This window comes from Sciurus vulgaris (assembly GCF_902686455.1).
Source record: "Sciurus vulgaris genome assembly, chromosome: 5".
NCBI classification, from domain to species: domain Eukaryota; kingdom Metazoa; phylum Chordata; class Mammalia; order Rodentia; family Sciuridae; genus Sciurus; species Sciurus vulgaris.
The window spans coordinates 121,485,367-121,509,101 of record NC_136465.1 but is presented as its reverse complement, the minus strand read 5'-3'; the positions used below and the strand labels follow the sequence as shown (position 1 = coordinate 121,509,101).

The 23,735-nt window shown below is 39.5% G+C and overlaps 1 protein-coding gene across 2 annotated transcripts in view; it reads left to right on the top strand.

Moving 5' to 3' along the window:
* Positions 1-23,735, top strand: part of LRIG3 (leucine rich repeats and immunoglobulin like domains 3) — a 44,981-nt gene that overhangs the window by 9,255 nt on the left and 11,991 nt on the right. For both annotated transcript variants that reach the window (XM_079142393.1, XM_079142394.1), the window contains exons 4-10: positions 16,932-17,063; positions 17,918-18,061; positions 19,095-19,238; positions 19,575-19,718; positions 20,076-20,219; positions 21,231-21,311; positions 22,570-22,641. In XM_079142393.1, the coding sequence (XP_078998519.1) occupies positions 16,932-17,063; positions 17,918-18,061; positions 19,095-19,238; positions 19,575-19,718; positions 20,076-20,219; positions 21,231-21,311; positions 22,570-22,641 (861 nt within the window). The remainder of the gene's footprint in view (positions 1-16,931; positions 17,064-17,917; positions 18,062-19,094; positions 19,239-19,574; positions 19,719-20,075; positions 20,220-21,230; positions 21,312-22,569; positions 22,642-23,735) is intronic.

Genomic DNA, 23,735 nt, shown 5'->3' with positions numbered 1-23,735 from the left:
TTTGAATCCTACACAGAGCTGCCTGAGAAGTCCGCTCATGTGCTAGGAGCAAGGCATGGTTTGTGTGTGTGTCCTTTTTGTTTTTCTCTTACAATTTTATGGCTGTGGTGAGGTGGTATTTTTTAGGTAAAGCAACGGAACAATCTTTGGAATGAACATATAGTAAAACAGTTGACCTGGCATAAATGAGCCAATTTTACTGATGTGCTAGTTTTGGCTCTATGTGATGTGGCTTGACCTGCTCATGCATTGGGCAGTTTTGAAACCTGTGACCTAGGTTAGGGAAGTTTGAATTCCTGACTTGAGCAACCTTATTGTTGAATAAAAGAGGCCTTGTTGGTTATTAAATAGGTGAGTTGGGTCTTAGTTGTATGCTGATGGTTTATATAGTACTGCCCAACTTGCAGACACTTGTCTGGTTTTGAAAAGTGTTAGGTCAGTTGCTGTCAAAGTTTTACCTGGAGTGCTTGTTAATCAGCCAGGCACTGTGGGCCACACTGCTGATCCCAGTGACTTGGGAGACTGAAGCAGGAGGATCAAGAGTTTAAGACCAGCCTGAGCAACTTAGCCTCAAAAGAAATAAAAGTGGGGGAGGAGCCGGGGATGGATGTAGCTCAGGGGATGGTAGAGCACTCCTGAATTCAATTGTTACTACCATCAAAAAAAGAAAGAAAGAAAAATGTATTCCCTCCTAGAGATTCTAAATCAGTGGGTTTAGTTGGGACCCAGGAGTATTCATTTTAACACATCTGCCCTGCAGAGTCTGATCCAATCTTTCATAAATATTTCTGAAATTACTGACAAGGTCACTATCACAAATAATCCTTTTATCCTTATTTCTTATCTTAAAGGTAGAACATTTCCTCCAAGTTCATCATTTTCTTTATAGGCTGTCATTTGTACAGAGATGACATTGTTACCCTTCTAGGGAAGGTCATTATAAATGCTGATTATCTTTGCTGGTGGCTCTCCAAAACATGTGTTCAATCAGTGGGAAAGCCACTGAAGAGATTTTTAAACAGCAAACAATACGATCTGGTATTTGACAGTCTCACTCTGGCCTTGGTGTGGAGAATGGAGTGAGGAGAAGGGGCAGACTGTTGAACCCCTGCAGCAGTCCAGGAGCGTTGGTGGCCCAGTTCTGCACTGGAGCTTTGGTCATGTCAGTAGAACAGTAATTAAAAACAAAGCTCAAGTCTGAGGGCCTGGGATTAATTGCTGACTCCACCCACTGCTAGTTTTGTGACCTTGGGCAAGTTACTTTCTTTCTGTTTTTACTCAGCTTTAAAATGAGAATAGTAATAGTCTTGTCTTGTCTCACAGGATTATTGTGAAGTTTCAGAGAGAGGATACGGTAAAGCCATCTGGCATGCAGTAAGTGCTCAGCAACTGAGCCATGGTGGTGGTGATGGAGACAACTCATTCACCTAAGATGTGTTGACTATCTGTTATGTGCCAGGCTCTGTTTTAAGTGAAGAGCAGTAATGAAAAAGCAGACAAACTCCCTCTTACCATGCAATTTCCATTCTATTGAGGAGAGAGAAAAAAACAGATAGGCAAACAGACTTTAAAAGGAAAGGTGACTTTATGATAAAGGCTGTGAAAAGGGACTTGAGAGCCGAGGCAGTTGTCCTTTGATGTGGTCAGCGAAGGTGAATACTAACCCAGGTTCCACCTTGTGCTTGGTGTAGTTCTAGGATCAGAAGTCAGTAGTGAACAGAACAGATAAAAATCCCTGCCCTCATCGAACTGACTTTCTCGTGGAAGGAAGAAGGCAGAAAAATGCATGAACAATGTCATCAAACCAGGAAGTATGAGGAGTGTGCGTGGTCACAGAGAGTGCCACATTTGGAAGGGGATGTAGGGGGCTCCCTGGAAAGGGGTTCTTTGACTCAGGGCAGTGTGTGTTTGGGCTGGGGTTGTTTCCTCTCAGACCACCCTGCCCATCCAGGCCCACCTTTCCTTATAGTCCAACTCATATACAGGCATGAAGTCTTACTGCTTTTCTCCTCTGCTGCATTTTGAGGCTTCTGTGGTCAATGCTCCTTTCCTTAATGCAGCTGTGTAGCATATAGTTAATGCTTAATGCATGAATTAAGAAATATTTATGAGTAGTCATATGCATTTAGCATAATTCAGAGAGATCCATATACACTTAGTCTAAACCTGTGGCTAACGATTTACAATGGAGACTGATCAACTATGCATACTTGGTAAAATAATAATGATAAATTATAACAATAACAATAATACTGGTTGAAAGAAGAAAAATGAGAACCTGAGAAGTAATTTCAGTAGCTCAAGGATTCAGCTCACCACTCTAGCAAGAGAGAAACCTGCCCTGGAGTATGTGGGAGGTGGGAAATCAGAACCCCTTTTTCTCATTTGTCTTTGTAAGTTTGAATGTCTCAGCTCACTAAGAGTGACTGTGGTGTTCAGAAGTACAGCTTTCATAGCCCATGTGCCTTTCACGCTTATGGTCTTCTTCATCATCAGGTACTGACCTAAAAATTCAGAATATAAAATAACAATGATAAAACACATACCCTCCCCAACAGAATTGATCCGCTCCCACTCTGAAGGCAGCTGGCCATGTTGGATTCATGGAGCATGGGAGGGAGGGTGTCTGTGTAAAGTGTTTGGCTGTGTCCTGAGGACTTCAAGGGCATACTGATGATAGATGGTTTCCCCCATCTGCTGACGTTGGAACCTAATGCATGTGAGATGTGGTTCTGTCACATCATGTGTATTCTTGAATGGAGATGCTTTGGGGAGGCAGGAAAGTATGAAAGTGATGCTCTTTCCTCGAGGTACCAGACTCTCTGTACACTACGAAGAACACACTAGATGGTAGGGGTCTGGCAGTTTGTGCAGCATGAACTGTAGTTCTGTAGAATCACAGAAGGATGGGGATTTTTCTTTCAGTTTTGGAACATCTACAGGTGTAACGTGAATAGTATCTAATGGCATTTGTCACACAGCTTATTCCAGTGCAGGATTCACATTTACTGAGTTCTCAGTCCTCTCAGCAGCTCAGTATAGTCCCAGGCATATAAAAGGTACCTGTTAAGAAATGAGAGTGAGGTTTATTAAGAAGAGTGGACCAGAGCAATTGTGGGTCCTTGTGCAATAGGAGAGGGACCTGAACTGGGAATCGGTCACACAGGTTTTTGTCTTGTCTCACACTAGTGACCTGTCTGACCTTAGGCAGACTTAATTAACTCTCCTTTGTTTATCTGTACTGTCTGAGATGTCTGCCCATCTATCTCCCATGGTTCCGGCAGAGGATCAAATGGCACGTGTACATGAAAGGGTTCTGAAGGGCGTGAGCAGCCACAGCTGCTGCAGTTGCAGTATGGTGGGCTTGGCAGAGGAGCAAAGGCTTGGGGCAGTGGGCCAAAGTGGATTCTTTTTTTTTTTTTTTTTTTTTTTTTTTTGCGGTGCTGGGGATCAAACCCAGGGTGTTGTGCTTGCAAGGCAAGCACTCTACCAGCTGAGCTATCTCCCCAGCCCACTAAAGTGGATTCTTGAGTGGAAGGGTCACAGGAGGAAGGCAGGATTTAGAAATCATCCTGGCAGCAATAGATGAATTAACAGGAAAACTTCTGCTTTCTTCAACTGGTTAAAGGAAAAAAAAAGGGTGAGCACAAAGTTATAATTAATAACTAAGCAACATTTGCAACCTGAAGTCTTGTGTATCTATTAGGTGAATTTTGAGTTGCTCAAATGCCCAATGATAACACCTACTATGTGTTAGAGAACAAAGAAAAATAGGCTTGACTTCTGCCCTTGAGGGGCTCTGAGCAGTAGGAAGACAGACAGTAGAGATATTGTCCAAGTGAGGTGAGGTCCAGGGTGACGACGGTTTCCCAGTGGTCTGCCAACACACAGGGTTTCAGAATGTATGAGTGGGAGGACAGGGAGGTCTGGAGGAAAAGGAGACCTAAGAAGTTAGTAGGATCAGCTCATGAGGCTTCCGCCATGCTTAGGTGGTTTGCAGTCTGGGGGATTCTCTAAATTTTTATTATTTTAACAGGGCAACGAAATTATACAGTTTAGCACAGAATCTGATCCCCCCCCCCTTTTTTTTTTGTAGATAGCCATTAAGGAGTGTTCATTTACAAAATCAAGTACCGTAATGTGCTTTGAGAATTAACAATTATGACTTGCCGATTACTTGTTACCCATAGGTCCCTGGAATGTGCTAGGCCAAGTTGAACAAGTGATAGAAATCAAACTGCAATACAAACCATCCCTGAGTTAGGATGACTTAACTTAGGATTTTTTGATATTTCAACTTCATGATGGTCTAAAAGTATACCCATACAACAATTCTGTTTTTCACTTTTAGCACAGTGTAATAAATTATGAGGTATTCAACTTTATTATAAAACGCTTTTGTGCGAGATGGTTTTGCCTCTATCTAGGCTAATGTGCATATTCTGAGCACAGCAAGGCAGGCCATGGTGTTCAGTAGGTTGGGTGTACTAAGTGCATTTTTGACTTATGATATTGTCCACTGACATGTAAGGATGTAACTGCATCTGAGGTAGAGAAGCATCTCCATGGTCAGTTACCTGCTAAACCTAGTACCATATTAAGTGAGAATTTCATCTAAAAGCAAACATTTCTCATTACACTCCAAAAATCACACTGTTAAAGAAATCAGTTTGGGGGCACAACTGATGTAAGAAATGATTGCTTGGTTTGTGGCATTGAGTTTACTTAGATTCTTCACCAAACTCCATATATAATTTTTCAAACACTATTATTTTAATAGGTTTGTAGCTTAGAGATAAAGTTGTGTAAAGGGAAGGCAAGCATTATAACATTTTCAAGTAATGATATATTTGAGTAATTTTATGACGAGGCACAGCCCAAATAGTTGTTTTGTCCAAAACTTTTCAAGTTAATATTTGGAAAGATTTTACCAGTTTGTTCTATTAATTCAGGAAGTTGGGGAGTGGCCTTAGCCAAAATTAGAACTTTAGTTTTTGAGGCAGTCAAAATGCTTTGTTTTAAGTAAGTGGACACACACCATAGCCTGTCCTTATCCTCATCTGGGTGTAGAGGAACCCTTGGAGTTTGACCACCTTAACTGCTAATTTTATCCCCAAGTGTATGGTGCCATGTTGTGGATGAATGGGCAGAGTCTTCTTTGCTTGTCTGACTGCCTTGTAGGGCTACAACCTTCACTAGCTCAGATAAGCCACATACTATTGTGCTTAATGAAAAATAAGCTTATGGAGTGCAGGTCTTACAAAATAAACACATCAACATCTTAATATGATAAGTAGTGTCCTTTTATTGGATTTTAAAGTGCTTATGTATAACTTGCACATAAGAGAGTTTACTGTACACAGAGTTGTATTTGTGACAAACACTCTTCATTTTATCTTCACATTTAACCTCAAACTGGTCCCTAGAATACAAACTTACTAGGTTTTTGAATTCTCAGTTTGAAACAACTATATTTGAAACAAATTTGTGATCATTACACAGCTCTTAAGTTCTTCAGTGGTTCCCCATTGCTCTTAAGAGCACAGTCCTTCTCAAGATAGAGAACTGTGCATCCTCTTTTCCCTTTGAAACTTCTCTGAAGTCATTGCTCAGTCCCAGGCAGGCCAGGCTGTGCTGCCCCAGTTTCCTCTGTCTAGAGTACTCGCCACCCTCCACCCTTTCTAGATCAGACTTGCGTCACTTCTGCATTTTTACATCTTCTCTATTTTAACAATCTACCTTATTATTGTATAGATAATTATATTTTTCAGTTATGTAGTTGTGGATTCTCTAAATATCTCTCCCTCACCAAAATGGAACTTCACGAAAGTTGAGATCCCATCTGCTTTTGCCCCCATTACGACCCTGGCTTGTAGCACAGTGCCTGGCATACACAGATACTCAATACATGTTTGTTGGTTGGATGGATTTATGAATGGATGACCTAGTCCAAATTAATATACATAGTTAACTTTTCCATTCCTACCTTTCCATGTATAAAAAAATTGCTTTCATTCATAAAACTTGTTTTTTCCAAAGTAACATCAATTCTAGATTGATGGAGTGACTCACTGGTCAACTTTTTGTTTTGTTTTGTTTTTTCTGAGTGTTGTGTCTTGAGGCCATAAAATTGACCCCCACCACTCCTTGAACTTAAACCTTCCAGTATATCTTGCCTCTGAAACTTCTGTATCATCAGTGTTTGTCCTGAACCTGCATCATTTTCTCAGTCTCTCCCCCAACTTCCTACCAGCCATTTAGGTTGCTGCTTTGAAGTATCAGGTACAGCTTCTACTAAGAGACTTCCCTCTCTGCCAAATGAGGCTTGTTCTGCCAAGACAGACACAACAATAAAGTTACAGCCGGTAACTTTTCAAGATTCGGGTGGCAAGATTCAACATGTGTCTCTATTCTGGTCTAGTTACTTTTCCTCCTTCTCTTCTTTATTATAGTTTCTCTGTTGGCTTCCACAGGCCAGAGGTTTGGGGCTCTAATTTGGTAGAGACCAAAACAATCAGACTTCTAACCAGTACCATCTCTTCATTCTTTGACTGAAAGTTCCTTAAGTACTAAATTCAAAACATGAAAGGAAAGGCAAATGTAAATATAAACACCTCCTTTCTAGCACTTACCAGCACCTGCTTGCTGTCTCCCTCTATCTTTGTGTAGCTTTAGCAGGCAGATAGAGCAGCCTCTAGAGTAAGGTTGAAGATAAATTGACATATTAGGGTAGAATTCCTGCTGCAAGTACCATACAATGTAGGATAAGTATGGTATACATTTGTGGACTGTCAAGTTTACTATGCATGAACAATTTTGACCATTTTAATAGCAAATAAATACATTATGGAATGGCATCAAAATGAGCACTTTTTTTTTTTTTAATAAGATGCTTTTGAATTGGACATTGATCACTGTGTGATCCCACAAAAGGCATTGGCCTAGTACTGTTCAAAGATGAATGGATGCTTATAGACTAGGTAATTGTCAACTAATTGTGTTAATCTCTCTCTTTCTCTTTTACCTTGCCCATGTAAGTGTCAAAGAAAAGGTGGAAGGAATTAGAAAGAGTTTGCTAAATGGTATAACCGCTACAATCCCATTTTCATTGGTTTCAAGTATCTATGTGCAGTCTTGGAATTAGAAGAGATGTTTATCTCTGTGGAGAAATCCCTGGAAGAGAGGTTATAGGACCTCCCTCCCCGGAGGGGACAAAGCTCATTCCTGGTGAGAAGCCTTTCCCATTAACTGATTCTGTAGTTCTGATTGCCAGGACATTTTATATGTTAACCTGAGCTCTGTCCTTCTATAGTGCCCGCCTACTGCCCTAGCTTTGTGTGGCAGAGAGAACAGCATCCTATATCTTAAAATACAAGATTTTCTCAAAGCCCTCTCTCCTCGCACAAATTCTCATGCCACTTCTTGCATAGCCTGAGGTCTCGATTGGCCCTCTCCAGTAGCACTTTGTGTGGTGATGGGAATCCCCAGAGCTCCATGCCAGTCTCTGAAAGTCGAGGGATCACCATGAGCTCACCAGCCTGTGTGATCATCACCACCACACTTTCTGTCCTGTTCACAAGGACAAGTTAAATACTTGGGTGAAAGCAAGATAATCCATACCTGTGATGTTCCTGGTTCATTTTTCTGTGAACCATATTGGAAAATAAAATGAAATAAATTTAGCCTATGTTCATACAGAGTTAATGCTCTGTATGCCTGTTTATTAATTTGAGGTTCAGAATATTGATGCAGTATTTTCTCATTTGTACTATCATCTTAAGTGAATGTTCTCTACATAGTCTAATTTTTTTTTTATTAAAATACTGTGTAAAAGCCCAAGTCAAATGACTTTTCCATAAGAAACAAATTACAGTAAATTTTTTGAGGAAAGAGTTTGCTTATTTGGGGATTCAAAGTAAAATTGGTGTTATTGATGGATTGAATCACTTGCTGCTAGAGATGTCCCGTTAAGCATGGTGGGCTGAGTGCATTCATTTTACTCTGTTCCTTTCTACACGCCATTAAAATGAAAGTAAAAGAATTTAAAAAGAAGTGATATACCATCAAGAACAAAGAAGAAATAGAGAACAAAGAGAGGACACAGTCCAAATGAAAGATGCCATAAAAATTTTGCAAGCAGATGGATAAATTATAACTGACTTAGAAGAGGGAGAGAAAGCAGCTGTTCTCCCAAAATGAAGGCTTTTTATATTTTGAGTGTGCTACAGATCCTCAAAATGGTTCTGGAATTCAGAACCTATAAAGGTAGGGATGCAGAACAGAATAAAATAGGGAATTAGTTAAAAGTCTTTTATAAGAAGTACTCAGATATCCCTCTACATTCCTATTCCAGAACTCAAAGCCCTTTCTGGAAGTTTACTTTCAGGAGAGCTGAAACAGAAAGAAAGTCTCTGGAATTCAAGTGGGGATTGTGGACACCATCTTCGGAAGTCAGTGACATTAAGTCACATATGAATCCTGAAGGTGACACCCCTCCTCTCAACTTAGTTCCGGGATAGCTTTCCCAGATGGCAGGAGATATGCTTCCCCTGCCCCCACCCCCACTGAAGATTCAAGAGGGTAGACCCACAGAAACTGACATGTGACCATACCACAGTCACCTGGGTAGAGACTCTCCATTCAGCAAGCCCACGTCACATGCAGCCCTCACTAAGCTTCTTAGTGCTGCTTTTTTATCAAGTGTGAGTGAATAACCATTCGTCAGCAGACATCCGAAGAAGTTTCTAACAGTGAAGTCAGAGTCTGAAACAGCAAAAGGGAGTCGGAAACAATGGAAGGAGAAGGGTACTTGAGAACAAATGTGATATCTTTAGAGTGAAAAGAGAAGATGCTAAGTCCACAAAACCAGAAGCATGGCAAGAAAACATTAAAAAAAGGAATATTCAGCAAGTTAGCTGAAAATAGAAGTTAAGAATGCAATATGACACAGTTTGACAAGGTAATAGAAGCGTCAGCAGAAAGTTGAAGATTTTTTGTCAGAAAGAAGAATCCAAGGACCAAGGGATGGAAAAGAGGAAAAAAAAAAAAAAAGTGAGAAAGTAGGAGAATTAGAAGATTCAGGAATTCTTAACACCTTCCTAAATCAAAGTCTACAAGGAGACGTTAATAGAAATGGAAGGGAAGAAATTTTCAAAGATACAAAAAGTTTGCCAGACTCCAGGGTAGTGGGTAATGTATCTAGATCGAAAGTGTCTGCTAAGTGCCAGCCCTGTGAAAAGGAGGGAAAAACCTACAGTAAGTTATGTTTTCAGAATACTGGGGGTAATCAAGTTGTGGGATAGGGGGTGGGGAGCATATGCAGATCTCTAGGATTGACAGTGGTTCTCAAAGTGTGCTCCTGGCAGCACCTGCATCCCCTGGGATCCTGGTGGAAATGCAGACTCTCAGGCCCCTCCCCATACTCAATGAAATAGAAACCCCAGAGGTGAGGGGCTGCTCAAACAGCCTGTGCTTCAAGAAGCCCTCCTCCAGTTCTGAAGAGTGCTGCGTGTGAGGAACACCAGAGTGAAGAATCAGAACGGCCCCTGGCTTATCACACTGCATCCGGGAGTGTCGTGACAGAATAAAACAGTGCCTTCTTCATCCTAAGAGAAAAGAATTGCTGATTTAAACTCGGTGCACACCTAAACTGTCAGCCTAGAAAGAATTGTGCGTGTTTGTATGGCAGGGGGACCAAAAAACTTTTATGCCTGGTTTCTGAGAAAACTAATGGAAGACGTGACCCAGGATAATGAGGGAGTAAACCAAGAAAGATGAGAATGGCATTCAAGTGATAGGTTACTAATGTAGGGGAGAGGTGAAAGAAATCCTCCCAAAGGAGGGCTAGACTCTAGAAGAGGCTAGATTTTATATCATGCAGTTGTGTCAAGTAAATCTGGTCATATTCAGTGCTTGTCATCCAGATCCAGATCCTAGCTCATTAGGTATGGAAGAGATCATTCCATTTTCTTCCTTTTAACAAGTGAGAAAATCAAGATTCACAGAATAAAGATCAAGACATGGAACTGGGAATAGAATCAAAATGCCCTCTCTGGGTAGCTGTACTGAGATCTTACTTTTAGCAGTTGGATTCATGTAGGAAACCACAGGTTTTGTGCTTACTTTTTTGACTGGCCGCTATAATGGACATACTAGTTCCCAATGTACATATGCATCTTGAACAGCGGTTCACATCAATGCTTATGGGCCAACTAAAGCCAATCTGAAGTTTCTGAACTAGTCAGGATGTCCACTTCAGGGTGTTGAACCCATTCATTTTATCCTGAGTTTGGGGGAATCTAAAGATGAGTTAGAGGTCCTCTCTACTCACAATTAAATCATAGATAGTGCGGACACCCAAACAGGTGAACCATACCAGTGGCCTGACATTTAAAAATGGCTGTGGAAGGCCTCTGCGTGAAAATTGGGAGAATTTTAAAATTTATTAAATCAAAGCAGAGTTCATTATTGTACATAAATTATTTCAGATTAAAATGACTTCAATAAGTGTCTTTTTTATCATCCTGTTGTCTTCTAGGATTTGCTTTTAAATTTCTGTTTACATAGATGGCTAAGTTGAATTTACACTTGGGGATCCAAGAAGTGTTATTTTGTATGTGGTATGATTTTTTTTTTTTTCTTCAATGTTAACATGTGTTATAACTGGCACATGAATAGGGTCTTGATTATTGTAGGACCTCTGTATTAAAACACTGTGTTGTAGCCATCTTAATCCTGTTTGTGATCCAAGACATAATTAAATATCATGTTGACCTGGCTTTGAGCTGAAAGAAGTGAGTCTTTGCTCCTTACCCCATGGCTCAGTTGCTGGTTAGCATCATTAGTCCTTAATCAAGAATCTGTCTCCTTGCAGAAGTTTCCTCACTTGACTTTATTCTTTGATGCCACAGTACTGGTGGACCAGTCCAAACATGTGTTCTTTTAATGAAACTTCTTAATTATCTTTTTAGAAAAGAGATGAGCAGAGACAGTTTATTTTTATCTGTATGGGAGAGGTTCTTTGCTTGCCAAATCTTTCTGTTAAAAGAAGTCAGATATTATGAGATATTAGTTATTCCAGCCAAAGTAGTTTTCAAGGAGCCTCAAGGATACTATTTTTTTATGAGAGTATGTGGGTGGAGGGGGTGGAGGGTTGGAAATAAGTGACGTTTAATGTGTTTGCAAAATATAGTGTTTTCTTTAATAACTTATAACTTCTTTAAAAATGGTGCGAAGCTGGTTGCCTAAAATTATATATAGAAATCAGCATTTTCTTGACCAAGCCAGACTGTACCAGTCAATACATTTAATATGCTTACTTGATGATGATTTGTATGGAATGACCACAGGTTAAGCAATTTTTAATTGCAATAACTGTATTGGACTTACAGGGTGTGGTTAGAGTGATAACATTGCAAGAAGTGCAATAGATGGGAGATTGTTGAAATTATTGATAGGTGTTTCTTCTTCATCAAGAAGCTAGAACATGATTCATTCAGGAAATCTGGTGTGAAAAAAACCTGATATTCTGGTTCCTCACCAGCAAAAAATATCTCCTCTGTGGTTCTCCTTTCAAACTCCAGAAGTAAAATAGCAATATTTATTTATATTCATGTAAAAGTGCATGAGTGCTTTGAGATACTTCTGCTTCCTGGAGATCAGTGAATCAAGAAGTAGAACTGATCATCATCACATCAAGTGACCCTGTCACTAACTTCATCAGTTGTATCTTTACTATTATTAGTTATTAGTTTAGTCCCGATTTGCATTCAGAGCTGGTGAAATGTGTGCATTTCTAATATGTGAGAATAACACAATTCAGTTTCCTAGTGATCACAGACACATTATAATGCTAGAATTGTACTGGTCTGATCATTAGCATCTCGCACCTGAGCAAGAGGTGGATGCTAGTCTGCACCACATGCCTTAGAAGGCCTCAAACCAAAACAACAGAAACAAACCACAAAACGCAGAACACAGTGATAATGAATAGAATTAATGGCAACTCTGGAGCTTGGTCCTAAGGATAGAGCTGCAGAGCTGAAAAACTGAGCTTGTGTGCAGGAGAAAAGAGCTCACCCTGTGCTCTGGAAACTGGAGGAAGAGTGGTCCCCACCCCAAAGCTGATGTGTAGTTAGGCCATCACCATGGTGCCAGCAAACTCTTCTGTTCATTGCATCCAATTAGGAGACTGAGGAGGCTTACAAGTTCAAAGCCAGCTTCAGCAATTTAGTGAGGTGGTAAGCAACTTAGTGAGACCTTGTCTCAAAGTAAAAAATAAAAAGGGCTGAGGATGTGGCTCAGTGGTTAAGCACTTCTGGGATCAGTCCTTAGACCCAAAAATATTAGGAGCCTCCTACATGGTGCCCCTGCACCTGTTCTTGTCCGCCCTTATCCAGTCTTTATACGCACAGCTGCCAGAGCAGCCACTGTATAGCACATGTGACCCCTACCATTAGAAATCCTGTGACCTCTCCTCACAGCTGCCTGATGTGGTTTCCAGGGCCCCACTTGACCTACTCTCCTCCTCTCAGCCAACTCATTTTTGAGCTTCACATTTCTCCAGTCTCTAACTGGGAACTCCAGCCATCAAGGCATTTTTTTGTTTCTCATTTCCTCCAAGGGTAGAAGCCTTGCTTCACTTTCATTTTCCTGAGTCTTGAATATGTCTTTACATTGCTTGGAGCAATACCAGCCTCCCCTCTCCCTTGCTGTGGAGCTAACTCCTCATCCTTCAGGTCTTAGCTTAGTTCCCCTGGCAAGTTTAGTGCCCACGTCCCACTCTTTCCACTGCTCTTGGGGAGTCTGCCCTTTCTACTTACTCTGCTCCCTCTTCCTTCCTCTCACAGCACTTACCACCCTGTTGACCTCCCCTGCTTGCCTGCTGTTCTCCCCACTAAACTTCAGCCTTGGTGGGGTCAGGGGCATCTCCATCCTGGTCAATGGATAGGTCTCTCTCTAGCACTACTTCACAGACAGCAATACTAGCCACATCTGCCTCCACATTTTAAAGGTATTTGGCAAAGTGGGTTAAAAGATGAAATTGGCAAGAGAATGAAGCCATTATTATTGGACCTAAGAAGCCAAGGCTGAAATATCTGGGACTTCTCTTTTTCCTGTGGTCTTAGAAGCCTGAGGGAACCATCTGCCTCCCCCCACAACCATGCCCCCAGGTCTGTTTGTCCACAGGGGTTAATTATACTTCATCTCAGCAATGGTTTGTGGAACTCCCTGTACTCTAAACAAACATAGAAGACCAAAATATTTCTAGTCTCTAAGGTGGGTTTACGTGAAGCTAAAGTAGTTTTCAATGCTTACAGTACTATGTTCTGAGTTTTGAACAATGGAAAGATGGCATTTCCACATGACTTAAGTAACAGAAAAGGTATTGACACAATTTTGTTTTTGTTCAAATGTTGCACACGCCCTGCCAAAAATATTAATTAGCCGCAATGCTTTTTAATGTGTCAATCAACTTTGGCATTTATCCATATTTGAAGAAAAATGAAAGCTAGAGCTGAATTGAATCTTTGTCTTCTAGAAATGGCTCTTTGTGACTTACTTTGTGAAATATACTTATTTTGGAAGTTTCAGATGATAGAGACTTGTAAATCTAATTTTTTACTGTGATCTTGCCTTTTTACCTTTCTTTCGTGATAAAAAGTAAGTTTGTGTTTTTTTTTTGTTTTGTTTTGTTTTGTTTTTTAAGGGAGGGGGTTTGTTTGTGTTTTAAATATATCAGGTGGTAATTTGCCAGTTAGTCTAAGAGCTAATAAGAAACTGGCATTTGGATTTAATTCAGTTCTATTAGGACAGATTTAAATTTTTGTGATACAGGGGCTATTATTCTGGCAGTTGTAAGGGATTTTTGTGCTGGGGAGGAGAGCTGACAAAGACTGCACTGTGCATGCTCCATCTATAACTGAGCACTTTCACACTGCAATTTAGGAGGTGTGCAGTTCAGGAAATTGCTGGCTTTGGCTGGAGCATACTTTTACTGCAAGGAAAATTTTATTCGTCACTCAAGTAATTGGCAGTTTTAATACCTTGTTCATAATTACCTTATAAACAAACGAATATATAAACCAAAGATTGTATGGTCTGTTATCTTGCAGCCTTATTTGACCAGGGTGATAGACACCTGTGAGTCTCCCTCTCTCTCCCTAAGAACCTAATTTGCTCCATTTATTGCAAAAATCTCTAGCTGAGTGTTTTCTTTCTGTTGTTTTAAAATACTGTATAAGTGTAGCTATACTAGCCCCAGACTGCCTAGGGGCCAAAACCAGATGCAGAATTTGAAAGGAGATGTAGCTAGGGACAGGGCAGGGTCTGGAGAGAAGGGGCGCTTGGACATTTCAGGGTTACTGTACTGTTGGTGGGAGGACATCCTGCTAATGCAAACGTTGATTTATGTATTTTAGAGAAAATTTTTGTCCCCCAAAGCATGGTTTTGTGTAACCCGCACACCCTGACCCTCAGGGCCTGTGGCTTGTCCCTTGGATTGATTCCATCTCCGGGACCTAGAAATTGACTAATTGTCTCACTGGCATTACCCTGTACCTCACAACTAGATCAAGGAGTTTATGCACTAGCGAATCCAGATGTGGGAAATGGTCAAAATCAGAGGTCATGGCTGACTTGACTCTAAACAAATTCTGGAAGACTTTATGGGAATCTGAGGGGCTTGCTAATTTGTGACTTGTACACAGAACCGCTAATATTTGTTTTTAACTTCACTTTTAATCACCAGGTTCAGCTCTTAAGATATGTATTTTCTAGGCTTGTACAGGATTACTTTTTAAAAATGGAGTTAGATTCTCTGATGACTTGAATTTTTAAAGATAAAAAATGACACCACCACCCAGACTGTAAAAGTCATTTACAGTGGGTTTTAACAATATTTTTAATTGTGTTAGTTTTTTAATTAAATACAGAACATATGGCCCGTTTTCTTCCTCTTACTGTTCTTTCTTGGGGAGAAAACAGCACCCCACATTTGCACATATTCATAAATAAAACCTTCTAACTCCGGAGGGTCAAGTGTAGGTGGGAGAGGTCCTGTTCTGGGGCATTTGTGAGTGTCAGCATGGTGAAGACTTAGGGAACCAGGTGGATTCCCACATCCATATGAAGTCAGAAGTGGAGCATTTTTGCAAGGTGAAGCATTTTAGATCTTTCTGAAGGTACATCTCCAATAAGAATTTAATTGCCAAAATATCTTTGATACTCTGTATCCTGTGAGACAAGCCTTCAGGAATTGCTTTGGGACCAGTTCAGACTTATTCTGTGAAATGGCTCAGAAATTCTCAGCTTGTTACATTAAAAGCCCTAATTTCCTAATTTTAAAATGATCTGTTAAATTTCTATCAGGGAAATTATTTTATGATTAAATGGCATAATATATGAGAAATGTTAAACATAGAGCTTGGCACCTATTTTGTGCTCAGCATCACTAGATTTCATACACATTCCAAGACAGATAAGGACTTATGTCTGCTTCTAAGAAACTTGCAATATGGCAGAGAAGACCTGCAGTGGACATGCTATGTCAGAATGCAGTGTAGGATTTGGTGAAAATATGTAAGAGCTACACCTAACTCAGGAACCTCCTGAGGTAGGGAGATATCTGAGAGTTATACTAATGCAGAAGAACTTAACAAACTCAAATCTCTACCGAAATCCAGCTATTGGTAAAAGAGATATACATATGAGACATATTTTCTAAATTTTCTTAAGTGAAGATTAACTGCAGACTATAGAAACACATGGTGTGATCTTTATAACGTAGAGTTCTGCCTAGAACATACAGATTGTTTCACCCTTCCTTGGGTTGTGAAGAGAAGACCTTCCTATGACTCTTAGCTTCCCAACTTTTCTACTTTGACATGTTAATTTCCCCTTGCCAAATCATGGTTTAAAAAGACCAAGCTACCTGATCTAATATGGCAGTTGAGATGACTTGCTTGTCTGTTCATTTCTGTTTTCTAACAAAATTGTCACTTATGCTGAATTTCCCCTTGGGAGTAGTAGTGTTGGTGTCCTTTAAGAGGTTTGACTTGGCCTCTTTTTATTTTGTTGGTTTGTTTTCCTGTTTTTCCTGCCATATGAAGTCCAGTAATACCATCAGAACTGTCCACAATGGTGGGACAGAACTATGTGCCTTGTCTCTTTTGACCAGCTGCTAAAATCAAGGAACTAAATTCTAACATCTAATTAATTAAAATGTGACTAGTGGCTCCTGTGCTGGGCATCTTGGTTTAGTGTTTAAGACTGTTAATGTCAAACCTGTCTTAACCTAACTGCCCAGGGATTAGACTGGTGTGCTCTTATATAATACTTTTATAATATTGAAAGCCCTGGAGTCTCTACTGGAATTGAAGCTTCTGGCAATGCATTGTAACTTGCTGTTCCTAAAAGGAAAAACAATCTTTCCAGCATGGTTCTAAAAAAAGCCCATTCTGATGAGTATTTGAAGTTCATTGGCACCTGTAGTGTGGGTACTTTTCAAGACAAGAATTAGATTAGGAATCAAGAAGAAGAAGTGGGAAATAATTTCACCAGTGCTTGTGTTCCCTCTTGAGGCTAGTAGGAATTTCACTTACCATGTAATAAAATGAGGAAGAACTATTGCAAAAAATAGCATGTTGTCTTCAGTGGATAGTCTTTAGACAGCCACTGCCAAATCATATCAAACTTATAGGAATGTGTTGCATATATTCTAATATGATTTAAGATTCAGTGAATAAATTAAAGTGTTTGTGGTATTGCTGCTTCACTTTCGAAAGTACTGTTTCTATCAGTGTTCCATATTTTTGAAGAACAAGTTAAGAATAGAAAAGATTTTTCTCATTTCAGTAGGAATAGAAAATATTTTTTCCTTTTCACTTTTTTGTACCATTAAACTAGTTATCTGTGCTGTCTTTTAATTCCAGAGCTGGAAATAGGATTGCTGAGATATTACCTGAACATCTGAAACAATTTCAGTCCCTTGAAACTTTGGATCTAAGCAGCAACAATATTTCAGAACTTAAAACTGCATTTCCACCCCTTCAACTCAAATATCTGTAAGTGAAGTTTTTTCTACCAAAAGTTTTTTATCTGCAATGAAAATATGTTATAATGAAATTTTAAAATTTAAGGTATAATGAACTCTGCCTAACTACTAATGGATCAAAAAAATGTAACTAACTGTCTTATTTACTTGAAATTTGTGGTAACCACAATCTTCATTTTATTTTGACACTTTGGACTATCTTTGACTATCTAAAAAATTGTGTGAAAGTGCTTCTTTTAGAAAAAATCAAAATTAAACTTTGCTCTGGTGTTTTTTTTTTTTTTGCTTGTTTGTTTTTTGTTTTTTGCTACCAGGGATGAATCCAAGAGCACTTAAACATTGAGTCATATCCCCAGTCCTTTTTATATTTTATTTTGAGACAGGGTTTCTTTTGCAAGTTGCTGAGGCTGGCTTTGAACTTGCGATCCTCCTGCTTCAGCCTCCCAAACCACTGGGATTATAAGCTTGTGCCACTACACCCGGCTTGCTGTGTTTCAATTAATAAATGAGTGTCACAAAAGTAGAGACTTACCTTGTAACAGAGTTTTATAACTTTCAGATCTTCCACTCTTTCCCCAGCAGTATGTATGACGTTCTTGTTATTTATTTGCTTATGGATTTTGGTACTGGGATTGAATCTAGAGCCTCACAAATACCAAGCATGCACTTAACCTCTGAGCTATCCGCCCCTGCCCCCATTTGTGTGCGTCTTCATCAACATTTGTCCACAAGGACCTAAAGGATAATTAATGTAAATGTCCATTGAATGTTAGGCTCTGGAGATTCTTTATAATGCAGAGGTTGTATGCACTTAAACTTCCCAGAGAAACCAGAAAGAGCAACTCATCCTCAAACATTCAACAGGTACATCAACAGCAACCGCGTCACATCCATGGAACCTGGGTACTTTGACAATTTGGCCAACACACTCCTGGTGTTGAAGCTGAACAGGAACCGAATCTCAACTATTCCACCCAAGATGTTTAAACTGCCCCAACTACAACACCTGTAAGTCAGGTGTCCTCTTGGACGCTGTTTTCCCACCTCCTCCAAACCCTGGTGTCTGTGTTCTCGTCCACATTGTGGCCAAAGGCATTTTGGAACAAGCTTATGGTCACCTTTCCTCTGAGAGCTGGGGTTGTAGAATCTGAATAGGGGTGATCCTTAGCCATTACCTAGTACCAGCTGCTTCCTGACAAGATAGCAAGATTCTTACTGAAAGAGGGAACAGTATTATCATCGAACAGTCCCCTTACAAAGGTGCCATTGCGGCACCAGAGAAATCATGGGGCTCTCAACAGCTGCGGTTTATGAGAATAATGCTGACAACTCCAGGAGGCCTCGACAGCTTAAGAGGCTGTAAAGAACTGTCTTGTTAATAATGGGAGAATGATCTGTGAACAGGCTCCTGCAGTAGTGGTTTTCAGCCTTGGCTGCACATTACAGAGACTTGGGGAGCTTTTAAAAATCCCAGCGCCCAGGCCACGCCCTAGACCAATTACATTTAAACCTCTGGGGGTAAGAGCCAGGCTTCAGTAACTTTTAAAACTCCCCACGTGGTTCCAGTGTGCAGCCAAGGTAGAGAACTACCACCTAAAAGAAATCATTAAACCTGAAAAGAATCAGGGAAGATGGTAACCAATTTTGTAAGCAGACAGAACAAGATACTCTTGATGTCCCTGATCCTGAAAAGACCTCATGTTTTAGTGAAATGTTTAATGTCCTCAGTCTGGATCACTTAAAAACAAATATTAATTGATTTGCCTCTATACTGAATGGACAGCGGCTTAGAAATTCAAGTGCAGTCTGGTTTCAATATTTTATTATTCCAAAAATACATCACATATTTCGGACAGAAATTCACTCACTGCTAATAAACTGAAATTATTCTCAATAAAAATGTTTAGAAATTTAAAAAATGTTCTATGTAATTTAACACTGTCTGGGTTAAGTATATTGTTAGTAATGACATATTTTATTACTCCCTCCAGAATTTAATTGTCATATAAGCTAATTGTTTAATTTGTCATATCCAATGCAGTGAACTGAACCGAAACAAGATTAAAAATGTAGATGGACTCTCATTCCAAGGGCTTAGTGCTCTGAAGTCTCTGAAAATGCAAAGGAACGGAGTAACCAAACTTATGGATGGAGCTTTTTGGGGCCTGAGCAACATGGAAGTTTTGTAAGTGTGGGTTCCCACAGTTTCCACTCGGGAAGCAGGATGGTAGGATGCCCAGTGAAGATTCAGTAGCTCTTACTTGAAATACTGTGTTAAACTCCCATAGTGCACAAGCTTATTTATAATTTAGTATTGAGTTTTGTTTTAGGTAATCTGGTTAAAAGTTCATAAGCACGGTAAATATGAAAGACTTTCCAGCATTTTCCGCCAGTATCTTATAGCAAGAACTAAATACCTATTAAACAATGGGAATGTGTACTTGGTTAGAATCGTATGTCCCCTTTGAAGAGACTCGATAATGACTTTGGATCCTGCCTTTGATTCTTCTTATAAATGTAGGCAGCTGGACCACAACAACCTAACAGAGATTACCAAAGGCTGGCTTTATGGCTTGCTGATGCTGCAGGAACTTCATCTCAGCCAGAATGCCATCAACAGGATCAGCCCTGATGCCTGGGAGTTCTGCCAGAAACTCAGTGAGCTGTGAGTTGCCTTTTATTCTCAGGTTTGAGAGCAGGGATCATGCCAGAGCATGAGCTTCTTACCACTGATCTGTGAAATTTTCATAACAAAGTTTCCAAGGTGACAGATTTTTTCACATGCAACCTTGTTATATTTTTGTTGTGATAAGTTGAAGCCAACTCTGCTGTTTTGTGGTGCACAGGCAAAAGCAATCATGATGATTTTGTTGTTGTTTTTAATTATTGTAAATAGAAATAATGTTTACCTGAGTAAAAGAAGGATTATTATAGTTACATTTGTTACCTGCCCTTCAGGAAACAAATCATCATGTTGAATGGAAGTCAAAGCCATTTTCTTAAATTCCTTTTTTCTTTACAGGGACCTGACTTTCAACCACTTATCGAGGTTAGATGATTCAAGTTTCCTTGGCCTGAGCCTGCTAAACACACTGCACATTGGGAACAACAAAGTCAGCTACATTGCTGACTGTGCCTTCCGGGGGCTTTCCAGTTTAAAGACTTTGTAAGTTACACTTTCTGCTCTCGGTACATGAACCTAATTGGTTCCTAAATGTGCCCACTTTTCTCTCAGCAGATTTCCTTTGTTGTCAAGGAAATGTGTATAGCCTCAAAAGTAGCATCTTAATCTTTTCCAGAACAGTTTGATTGAAATGGATCCATTTCATCCACATGTATTTCATAAAGGGATTAAAAGGACAGTGATCAGATTATTTGAACAATTATAGTTAACCTTCTCAGGATCTCCACGAAGTTGGTACCTGTCGAAAAGGGACACAGTTTTAAATCCACTAATTTTTCTTTATAAAATGCAGATTAAAAATTACTCAAAGCAGGGCTGGGGATATAGCTCAGTTGGTAGAGTGCTTGCCTCACATGCACAAAACCTCAGCACCACAACCCTCAGCACCACAAAAATTAAAAATTAAAAAAAAAAAAATTACCCAGAGCCAAAAGATATTATAAAAGGGCAATGAAGGGTGATGCCTGCTTGTCATGCCAGTTATATCCACAACATGACCTCTGTCCTAAGAGAAAGGAAAGTGAGTTGAATTAATTGACCTTTGAAAAATCTCTCAGATGTTAATTTAACATTGTGCAATGGGCTTTTGATTTGTGCACTGTCAGAAATTTGTGCTCTGTTCCCTGTTTGAAGCATTACATAATTGAAAGACGCTGTATGCTTTGGCGAACTCCTGCTTGTGTGGTTGGAACGGTGGTTTTTAAAGTTTAATGCAGTTTTCAGACTCTTCAAGTCTTCAGAATTTAGTCATCTTGATAGAAGAATTAACAAAGCCAGAGTCAACTATCTGGATTTTAGGCAGAAACTTAAAATGTAGTCGAGGGAAGAGTGCAGGCTATGAGAGGTGCCTTGGAGAGTGAAGGGTTTATGGTTTTGAAAGAGGTGGAGATGATGGGGGGAATTAGGAGGAGTGTGTTACGAATGACATGCCACCTGGGTGGTGCTCTTAGGCTTTTGAAGCATCTCTCTAAAGAAAATGCTTTTTTTAATTAGGGATCTGAAGAACAATGAGATTTCATGGACTATTGAAGACATGAATGGTGCTTTCTCTGGGCTTGACAAACTGAGACGCCTGTGAGTATAATTTGCCTCATAATTTGGCTCACTCTTTGACTTAAAATTTTTGTCTTAATTTGAAGTTGGTTCCACAAATTGACACTGTAAAGAGATTAGAAGTAGATGTGTAATCTGGTTGCTACCCTGTATCATTTCCCCTGAATGAATACAAGATGTGTATATAATAATTAGCTTTTCTTCTTGGATAAAAGAAAAAAAAAAATCAACACTTAAGGTGCATAACTAATTTTAATATCTGCTAATATATAACTAATTTTAAATTATTTTCACTTCTTAGACTTTGGGAATCATCATTATATAAAAATGAGCATACTTACTATCAGCTTTTTCTTTCTGTGATCAAAATAACCTGACAAGAGCAATTTAGATTAGGGAAAGATTATTTGGGGCCATGGTTTCAGAGGTTGAGTCTATGGTTGGCCAACTCCATTGCTCTGGGCCTGAGATGAGGCAGCGCATCATGGAGGAAGAGTGTGGTGGAGGAGTGCTGCCCAACTAATGGCAACCAGGAAGTAAGAGAGAGAGAGCACATGCAAGAGTGCAAGGAGCCAGGGGTAAGGTATAATCTCCAAGAGCACACCCTCAGTGACCTGCCTACAGTTTCCACCCAAGAGTCCTTTCAAACTATTAATCCATCAAACAGATTAATCCACTGATGATGATTCAGTCATTTTGCCTATGAACATAGCTGTATTGCCACATGAACGTTTCAGAGGACATCTCATCTCCAAACCATAAAACTCTAATGTGAACATTTTGAAACCCTCTGTGTTGCACTCTACTCATGTGAATTTTCAAACAAAGTGATCCAGTGATTAATACTGCAGAAGTTCCCAAAAATACAGGATAAAAACACATTTAGACATAAAATGTTCTTACAGAGGGCCAAATTCTGTTTTAAGCTGACTATGAAGATATACACAGAGGAGGAAGGGAAGAATACGTCACTATTGTTTGCTTTATCTGAAATAATTTTCTTGAAATAAAGTTCCTTTCTATTCCTAAAAAGACCAAAAAACAGTGCTTTAATGTCACCGTCAGAGTAACTTCTTAAATACCTGTTATTTTCAAATTCACTGTTGAATGCTTTGAAAATCAAATTATAGAATGGATACAGTTTATGAGATGTATTGTTTAATTGATGAAAATAGACTTGTTCACAAATGATTTAAAGAGCAATTGTTTTTATGAGAGTTCTACCAGCAAAGTGGCTCTTTGTAATTAACTGTTCCGTTCTGGTTATTTTTCCCCCCAGAATACTCCAGGGGAACCGGATTCGATCTATTACCAAAAAAGCCTTCACTGGCTTGGATGCATTAGAACATCTGTGAGTAAATGGAATTAAGTTACCCTCAAGGTAGTCTGAGGTGTTTCTTGAAAGATAAAACAAACCAGAGTGCAATTTTGTCATTTTCCCAATACCACAAAATGTGTTTACGTATCTATCATCCATCTTTCAATGTACCGGAACATGTCTGTGTTTTGCTATACATTTAAGGACATTGTTCTACTTCATTTTTGGATTTTCTTCACTTTTCTCAAGTAGTGATGCAATCAATTAAAAAACAAGCAAACAAACAAAAAAGACCCTACTACCCATTGTGTACTTAGTGCATGCTGGACATGGCCCCAGGTACTTCTATATAGTCTTGTTTAACCCTTATGAGAATATTATTCAGTAGCTTCTATTATCTTTAGGTTAAACAGAGGTCCTATAAGTTCATTGATTCCACTGGACAATTAAGAAAATGAGCTGCACTTTGAAGCAAAAATTCACTTCTCCATAATCCCCAAGAATGGCGTAGGAAGATTTTAACAGGATGTTGAGTTTTTTTGTTGCCTTTATTTAGTATAAAATGTGCAACCCATTCCCCACCCCGCACCCCCATTCTCCTTCATTATTGACCCATAACTTAGCAACTGGTAGAGGTAGGATTTCCTCTGCTTTCACGGAGTCCCTGCCTCCCTCTGTCCTTTGCCTGCCTAATCCCTGCCTCCACTCAAGACCTCCCAGCATACATTTCTGAAATAAGATTTAGAGGGTCTGAATTTTTAGCTATTAGGAAAGGAAAACTGGCCAGTGTTGGCAGGAATCCAAACCTGCCTGTATACTGTGTTATTATTACTAACTGAACTGACCAGCTACTCATACCCAGGGATATATATACATCTTATAATTGTACAGCAAAATAAATGTGTATATTAAGGAATGCTTATAACTAAAGTTTTAATACCTATGAACTTGAACAAAATAAGTTTTATTTAAAACATGCAGTTGACTTAGACTTCATTCAGACCATATATTAAAAGCAGAGATTTTAGTGTTATCTCTACACCACCTTGTAGTTGCTTTTTACTGTACCAGTTAATTTGAGAGAGATTTGGATTGCTAGCCCTGCTGACAGTGCAGCGGTGAAAACT